Here is a 9,460-nt window from a genome sequence, read left to right on the forward strand (position 1 = left end):
TTCTGTGGAAGACATTATGCATGTGATTAGCAGCTGTCCTAAAATGTCGTCATGGTACTACCTCCCTATGTGGCATGATGTTGTTGCTAAAACAATTTACAATGTCATCCACAAAAAAGACTGTCCTGAAATAAACTTTAAAAATCTTTTTGTTATGGAATACATTCATAAACACCAACTCAAGAAATAGTGGTGGAATTTTTCCATCAAAACTTCTGTCAAATGTAAATATAACAGGCTGGATATTGTTGTTTGGGACAGAGGAGTAAAGATATGTACCGTCATAGATGTCAGCTACCTTGCAGATATGAATATCTCGTTGAAAATCAAAGAAAGAGAGGATATCTATGGACAACTGCTTCAAAGCCTCCAGTTTTTATATCCAGACTATGAATTCATATTCATGCCAATAATAACTGGAGCACTAGGTTTTGTTAGTAAATGCTTAAAGGAGAATCTGGATAAACTGGGATCTTCAGAAAGAGAAATTGACCAGCTGGTTTGTACATTACAGTGAGTGGAACAGTAAAAATATAAGACTTTTCTCAAGTTCCAAGTGTGAATTTGTCTGTGTTAACTACATCCTAATGATGGAGCCTTGTATCTTTGTTGGAAACCAGCTCCCTCTTCAGTGGAAGATTTATAATAATTTAAAAACAGAAGAGATATACATACATACATACATACATACATACATACATACATACATACATATATGCATACATATATGCACTGGCCTTCTTTAAGTTTACATCAACCAAATTCACTCACAAGACTTTGGTGGGCCTGAAACTATAGCAGAAAACACTTGTCCAAGGTGCTCTGAAGTAGGACTGAATCTGAAACCACGTAGTGGGAAACATGTAGCTGGTTAGAATACATTTCATAATAGGCTTTATTGGGTCCTTGCAACAGTGCCTACTCAGATTATGAATGCCCTTTCCATCAAGATCAACAAAAAAATATAAATGTTTTATCCATCCATCCACAAATCCTGGAAGTGTCATCAGAGTAGAGTCCCCATGTACCTCCTGCATAGAGTCTTATCAGAAGCAACTGTTCTTTGACTTTTTGGAGTGGATTCCTAAGTGACCAACTGAAACTATGATATTATCCAATCATTTTGTTCTTGATATACTCTTAGGTCTCCTGCCAGTTAGCTCAGTTTGAAGAATTCAATTTGCAAGTCTTTCCTGTGACATTTTAATCACATGTCCATATTGTTGGAGCTGTAACCTCTCAATGTGGAAAATCAGTGGCTCGCCCTGATCTCACTGATCTCCAAGCTTTACATGAATGAAATATCAAATAGTTTAAAACTTACTAACATTGCCAATAAATAATTTACACAACCTAAGAATTATGAGATTTCATAAATAAATTATGAAAATATTAGAGCAAAAATAAAAAATAAAAATATGTTAAAATAATTTGTAAATAATGAAACTTGAAACACTTTATATCTCAGCAATTTGAAACTAAGACTAATTAACATGATTTTATTGAGTAGTTTAAAAAGGAAAACTTACCAGAACATTATTCGTAAAATGTTGGCAACCAGCAGTGTTAAACAAACAAATGTAGAAAAGCCATCAGCATTAGCGGAGCGTTTGATATCAGCATATTGTGGAATGAAGGGAACCACCCCCCCAAACATCATGGCTGATGCTGAACCCCAACGGATGATATTCTGAAAACTCACTTCAGGAAGTTCCATACTGATCATATCAAGATCCAACACAACCATTCTTAGGAGGGAAACCTATAAAAGGAAGAATACAGAAGAAAGAAAAATAAGTAAATGATGATAATTATCTTTATCAAATATTTTGCTTTTAAATGTGGTTTACAAGAATCACAAAATCTACACCATATACGTACACAAATACATGTGCATACATACACATACACATGTTCACTCTAATGTGCTTACTCACAGAATCCACTATGCCACAAACATGCATCTATTCACACAGACACAGACACACAAAAACACACACACACATATATTCTCTCTCTCTCTCTCCATCTCACATATATCCTCACTTACATACACATAACACTATAAATACAGGAACTGCAAACTAAGAGACAGACAAACAGACAGATCTGAAACTGACCCAGAATAGAGAGGGTATGTCATTGATGAGGTTGCAAATGGCAACAAAAGAACTTTGAGAAAACTGATTGATAAACCAAAAGATTGCTCAAACAATCAATTAGCTAATTGGTAATACGGTTAACCAATTGACAGATAAAAATAATGAAATGAAATAGAACCAGTGCATGTGTGAAGAAGTGTCACACCCTAACAGTGGAAGGAACCTGTGGAAGAGGTAGACCCAGGAAAACATGGGATGAGGTGGTGAAGCACACCCTTCAAACGTTGGGCCTTACAGAGGTAATGACAAGAGACCAAGACCTTTGGAGACATGCTGTGATTGAGAAGACCCAGCAAGTAAAGTGAGATCGCAACCATGGCTGATACCAGTATTGTATAACCAGCCCATTTAAAAGTATCCTTGGATCATTGGGCGATATGCTGTGCTTGAGAAGAACTGTTGAGTCAAGTGAAATTGGAGTCGTAGCCAATGCCGGTGCTGCCCGACTGGCACCCGTGCTGGTGGCATGAAAAAAGCACCATTCAAATGTAGTCAATGCCAGTGCCTCCTGACTGGCTCCTGTACTGGTGGCACGTAAAAAGCACCCACTACACTCTCGGAGTGGTTGGTGTTAGGAAGGGCATTCAGCTGTAGAAACCTTGCCAGATGAGATTGGATCCTGGTGCAGCCTACTGGCTGCAGTCAAACCGTCCAACCCATGCCAGCATGGAAAACAGACATTAAACGATGATGATGATGATGATGATGACCCTCCTGAGATACAAAATCTTCATAAAACATTTTAACCCTTTAGCATTCATATTATTCTGTCCAATGTAATGCCTATTTATGCACTGTTTTAAATTCATCATGCACTATTTCATAGCTTTGAAATTTCAATGATGTGATTGTTTATTTTTAAAATGACACTGTTGGGTAGGTGTGAGAGGCCAGATCTGGCCAGTTTAAACATAAAACATGTAGGTAGAATATTTGGATCAGACGTGGCTAGTTTAACTGCTAAATGGTTAAACTAATTGACGTTTTACAGTACACAAGAGACACACATTCCTAACTGGTGCCTTGCAGCCCACAAACACTCACATTACCAACTTGTGCCTTGCAGTACATAAGACACACTCATTACATTGCTAACTATGTTTGAAACCACAGAAAAATGTGTGACTATAGTAGTTAAAACAATATTGTCATGTTTAGTCAACAACACAATTGAAATATTTTAAAAGTACTTGTATTGACTTTCTTTTATAATTCATGTCAACTGAAATTTGTTCCGTGACATTAAGCACATATAAATATGAAATATTGTTTAATAAAAATTATCTGATGCCAACCAGTGAGAACACTTGAAAAAAAATCTTTATTCTCAGTTCAAAACAACCTGGTCAGCATTTGTAAGCATAAGACAAGGAGTAGTGTTAATGTTTTAAAAATAATCTTTCATCTTTGCATCAAGTTGTTCAATATGTTGTGAAGGATGGACAGAAATTGTGTGTGTGTGTGTGTGTGTGTGTGTGCGTGCGTGTGTGTTTAAGAAGCTTGCTTCCCAACTATGTTGCCTTGGGTTCAGTCCCACTGCATAGCACCTTCAGTGAGTGTCTTCTACTATAGCCCCAGGTCAACCAAAGCCTAATGAGTGAATCTGGTCGAAGGAAACTGAAAGAAGCCTGTTCATGTATGTGTGTGCGAGTGTGTGTGTGTGTGTGTGTGTGTGTTTGTGTGTGTGTGTACTCTTTTTTCGACATCGTGTGATGGTTGTAAATGAGTATTATCATCAAACAAGCAAGGTTGTTCATTTTCAGTCTTCCATGAATATCCGTGCTAACAAATTCTCTTTGACCCATGCAAGCATGAAAAAGTGAACATCAAATGGCAATGATGATGATGATGATGATGATGATGATGATTTGCCATGGAACAACATTCTGATTAACATTTCTAAAGTTATTTATCAATAATAAAACCAGGATAAATAAGAAAACAGAACTGTTTCTGACAGAAGTGGGTTATCACACAACAAAACATTACACAAGAACCAGCCATAAATTTCAAAGTTTACTCCACTAAAAACAATTACAAGAAAGAGTATCTTTTCTAAATCTGTCATATAATGAAGAGAACAAGTTGAATGGGGTTTCTTTTATCTCTTTCTTTTCTTTTCCATATGCTTGTGAATTTCTGCATAAATTAGAGACACATACATACACACATATACATTTACACCCGTAAGATATCAACCAACCTGAACCTATGGCAGAAGAAACTTGCCTAAGAATGGCAATGTAAGATTGCTCCCAGAACCACATGGTTTTGAAGTGAACCTTTTAGCTACACAGTTATACTTGTGCCCATGTATCTATGTATGTACTATGTATAAATATATTATTTTTACTTTATAAAGAAGAAAGTTAAAATATTAAAACTTGTTCTTATCACCTTTACAAGACAGTAACCATTTTGTTACCATATTTCTGATGAAATACTCTCCTTTCTATTCAATTAATTTTAAAAATGATAAAAAATTTTAGCAAAATAACTCCATCATATTAAGCTGGTGTTTAGAATATAAATTGATATCAAATCATGTTTTAATCAAGATCGTATTAAAACAATAAGTTTGTATTGTAGAGCCAAGGGTAGACTCAGGTGAACTGGTATCAAAAAGTTTAAAGAAAATATGCAAAATTACTTGAATAGGTAAAATGAGCTAAAATAATAACAGCTGTTGTTACATCCAATGATTGTGTGTATAATTATAATGGACCTAATAAATGTGGTGTTGAAAATACAATATATTTCAGTTTCCATTTATGAGAATAATCAAATTTCTCTTCAACAGAATAACAAAATATATTATACCTTTTCATCTTTTACCTATTTCAGTCACTGGACTGCTAACATGCTGGGGCAATACTATGAAAGTTTTAGTCAAACAAACTGACCCCAGTACATACTGTTTTACATCTGGTATTTATTCTATCAGTGAACCACTAAGTTACATGAATGTAAACAAACCAGCACCAGTTATCAAGTGGTGAAGGTGGAAGACTATCACATATGCACACACACACACACACACACACTCATGAATGGTTTCCACACAGTTTCAATTTGCCATATTAACTCACAAGGCATTGGTCAGCAGCCTGAGGCTATAGTCGAAGACACTTGCCCAAGGTACCAAATAGTGGAATTGAACCTGAAACTACATGACTGCAAAGTGAGCTTGTTAACTACACAGCTATGCCATATTCATCAACTCAACACATGTTGACAGCTGCAAGAAAATCATGTGCCAGGAGTAAATTCCAGAAAGCAGACAGATGTTCTAGAGGGAAAGGATTCAACAGAATGGTAAGTATGGGAACTCCTGAAGAGTATATAATATAGGTGAATCTTCTTTGAAAATACGGTAGTAGAAATGGTTAAAGGCTTCTAGTAAGGAATGGAATGGATAACATTGTTAGAAAATAAATTTTTCTATGAGAAACATTAACATTTTCTGAATCTAAGAAAATTAAATAACAATAAAATATTGATTTTCTTTTTATCATGGTTATATAGATCAAAGAAAAGTCTACTATTATATCATTAGAATTCTTATAAGGTTCTTTTGTTCCCAATAATAGATTTTTTTAAATTTTAAACTGAAAAAGATTTTTTTTTTAATTACAAAATATAAAGAAGAGAAAAAGTTATAGAAATAATTTCTTTTTATAATGAAAACTTGATAAAAGGAGATTATGAACATAATTTAATGTGTAATTTTCCTTCCAACATTTATAAAAAAAAAACGCAACCCTCTGAAATATCAAAACGTTATATTTATATTTAATGCAGAAATAAATCGACCTTATACATTTTCTCCATTATTCTTGAGGTAGACTTTTGAAACAATAGCATCATTGGTTTATAAGCTTTCAGCTGGTCAATCACTGGTTCATTACATTTCTGATGGAAAGAGTGACAAGGAATGTTAAGCTTAATGCAAGTGTCTTAGTCTGTAAAGCACCATTTTTATGCTGGTCACTTTCTCACCCTTTCTCTCTCACTGTATACATGCATATATGTGTATACATATACACACAGCCATATATACACACATAAAGTGACAGAAAGAGGAAAAACAATCTGAGGAGACTGGTGGTGGTCTGTGTTGCAGGCCTCCACCTGTTACCTTGGATTATATTATATATATATATATATATATATTTACTCTTTTACTCTCTTTTACTTGTTTCAGTCATTTGACTGCGGCCATGCTGGAGCACCGCCTTTGGTCGAGCAAATCGACCCCAGGACTTATTCTTTGTAAGGCTAGTACTTATTCTATCGGTCTCTTTTTGCCGAACCGTTAAGTTACAGGGACGTAAACACACCAGCATCGGTTGTCAAGCGATGGTGGGGGGACAAATACAGACACACAAACACACATACATATATATATATATATATATATATATATATATACGACGGGCTTTTTTCAGTTTCCGTCTACCAAATCCACTCACAAGGCTTTGGTCGGCCCGAGGCTATAGTAGAAGACACTTGCCCAAGGTGCCACGCAGTGGGACTGAACCCGGAACCATGTGGTTGGTAAGCAAGCTACTTACCACACAGCCACTCCTGATATATATATATATATATTTGTCTGAAAATACATACTCCTTGTATGAAACCCAATCGGTACATTGGCTTTTATGAGAATAACATGTGCCAGGAGTAAATGTCAGGCAGCATTTATGATAAAAGCAATCCTTCCCACTATAGGCACAAGACCAGAAATTTTGTGGGAAAGAGCTAGTCAATTACATCATCCCTAAGTATTTAATTGGTATTTATTTTAATGACCCTAAAATAATGAAAGGCATAGTTGACCTTGACAAAATTTGAACTCACAATCCAAAGACAGATGAAATGCTGCTTAGCATTCTGTCTGGTGTGGTAACCATTCTGCAATAATAATAATAATAATAAAATACTGCTAAGCATTTCGCCTGGCATGTTAATTATTCTGCCAGCTCACTGCCTTAGTAGAAATAATAATAATGTGTGTGTGCGTGTGTGTATTTACTTACACACACACACACACACACACATGTACAGAGGTGCATGGCTTAATGGTTAGGGTGTTGGACTCATGATCGTAAGATTGTGGTTTTGATTCTTGGACCGGCTGATGCACTGTGTTCTCCAGCAAAACACTTCATTTCATATTACTCCAATCCACTCAACAGATAAAAATGAATAATCCTGCCATGGACCAGCATTCCATCCAGGAAGAAATAATACACCAGAGAAACTGGAAATCTGCCCCTATGCTACTTACAGAGTAATGTGGACTAACCTAAACACACACACACATGTATGCACATACATGTATACACACACAAATACACTTGTTCACACACATGGCTGGCTGCCACATGGCTCCTAAAACAAATTCCACTCAAAAGATATTGAATAAACCAAGGCTATACTAAAATATACTTTCTCAAGGCATCACAGAATAGAATGAATCCTCAAACAAGGTAGTAGCAAAATAAACTACTTAACCACAAAGCTATACAATACACAATTAGTGACATTATACTCAAAAATAAAATATTGAAGTTCAAGAAGCCACAGCTACAACCTGCTTTAATTCTTTCTCAGAGTCTTTTAAATTTACTTACAATGTTAATGGAATAAACACTGCAAATATCATTTCAAAATCTGAAGTAATACGTTTAAGTAAACTGGAAAAGTTGCTGTGTAACTGAGACTTGTGCTTCACGACTGTGTTTCCAGATTCAGTCCCACTACATGGTACACTGGACAAGTGTTGGTCATTGTCTTGAGAGCGAATTTGACTGATGGAAACTTTCTCTCTCTCTCTCTCTGCGTGTGTATGTTAGTCTTACACAGTTTGACAACCATCGTAGGTTTGTTTACTTCCCCCAAATGTTGTGGTTTGGTAAAAAGTGACTGACAGAATTAGAACCAAACTTAAAAGAAGTACTGAGATCAATTTGACTAACTAAACTTTTCATGACAGTAGCCCAGCAAGGCTGCAGTTCAATGAGTGAAACAAAAAAAAAGGAATAAAAAATAATGTACTAATCCACAAAAATTTAACATATTTTATATTACAAAAATTACCAAGTTTTATAAAATTTTTACCAGGTTAGAATTTCTGCAATTTAATAACCAGTTGGTATCTATTATCAATAAATTCATACAATTTATCAGCATCGTTTTTCACCTATTCCTTGTTGCTTGCATGAGAAAAATTTTGAATATTCAACTAGTGTTGTAATAATTATTGCAGACAATTCTTGTTTCCTTTAGGCTGGTCTATGTTCTTTTAACCTTCTTAATTTAATTCTACATTACAGATTATATATATCCAATATCACCTGTTCAACTAGTTTTCAGTCATCTTTTTCACTGCATACTGGCCCAAAGAAATTTATTTCTCAGTATTGCAAAAAGAAGATCCAATATTTTTAAATGAATTATTGTTATCATTATTATACAATTATTGTTATCATTATTATACAATTTAATAAGGCAGCAAGCTGGCAGAATCATTAGCAAGCCGGGCAAAATGTTCACTGGTATTTTGTGTCTTTACGTTCAGAGTTCAAATTCCGCTGAGGTCAACTTTGCCTTTCATCCTTTCGTGGTCAATAAAATAGGTACAGGTTAAGCACTGGAGTCGATGTAATTGACTAGCCACTTCCCCACAAAATTTCAGGCCTTGTACTTATACTAGAAAAAGGATTATTACACAATTTAATAAGGTGGTGAGCTGGCGGAATCATTACTGCACTAAACAAAGTGCTTAGCAGCCTTTTATCTGTTTTTACATTTTGAGTTCAAATTCTGCTGAGGTTGACTTTGCCTTTCATCTTTTTGGAGTCAATAAATTAAGGATCAGCTGAACATTGGTGTTGATGTAATTGATTTGGCCCCTTCCCCAAAAATGTCAGGCTTTGAGCCTATAGCAGAAAGGATTATTATACAATTTAACTCCTGTTCCTCTGTGGGTGAGTCTCATTGTATACATAGGGAATTGGAATGGAACCAATCAGGAGCAAAGTACAACACAAAAATAGGGAATGAGAGAACAAATGATTAAATTAAAAATCAAAGGAACACTAAATAATATATGAACACTCAATGATATATGAACACTAAATGATATATGAGGTAGGTACACAAAAATGATATATGGGATTATTAAATAAAAAAAAAACAGTAGGCGTAGGAGTGGCTGTGTGGTAAGTAGCTTGCTTACCAACCACATGGTCCCGGATTCAGTCCCACTGCATGGCATCTTGGGTAAGTGTCTT

The 9,460-nt window shown here is 35.2% G+C and overlaps 1 protein-coding gene across 12 annotated transcripts in view; it reads right to left on the reverse strand.

Annotated features, from left to right (window-relative positions):
• The window catches only part of LOC106878029 (solute carrier family 66 member 2), a 250,218-nt gene that overhangs the window by 145,639 nt on the left and 95,119 nt on the right, over window positions 1-9,460 (reverse strand). For all 12 annotated transcript variants that reach the window (XR_008263599.1, XR_008263600.1, XR_008263579.1 and 9 more), the window contains one exon: window positions 1,530-1,762. Coding sequence is in view for 9 of the 12 variants with exons in the window: in XM_052965961.1 (XP_052821921.1) it covers window positions 1,530-1,762 (233 nt within the window). In the remaining 3 variants the exon portion in view is untranslated. The remainder of the gene's footprint in view (window positions 1-1,529; window positions 1,763-9,460) is intronic.

Source organism: Octopus bimaculoides, chromosome 1 (assembly GCF_001194135.2).
Source record: "Octopus bimaculoides isolate UCB-OBI-ISO-001 chromosome 1, ASM119413v2, whole genome shotgun sequence".
NCBI classification, from domain to species: Eukaryota; Metazoa; Mollusca; class Cephalopoda; order Octopoda; family Octopodidae; genus Octopus; species Octopus bimaculoides.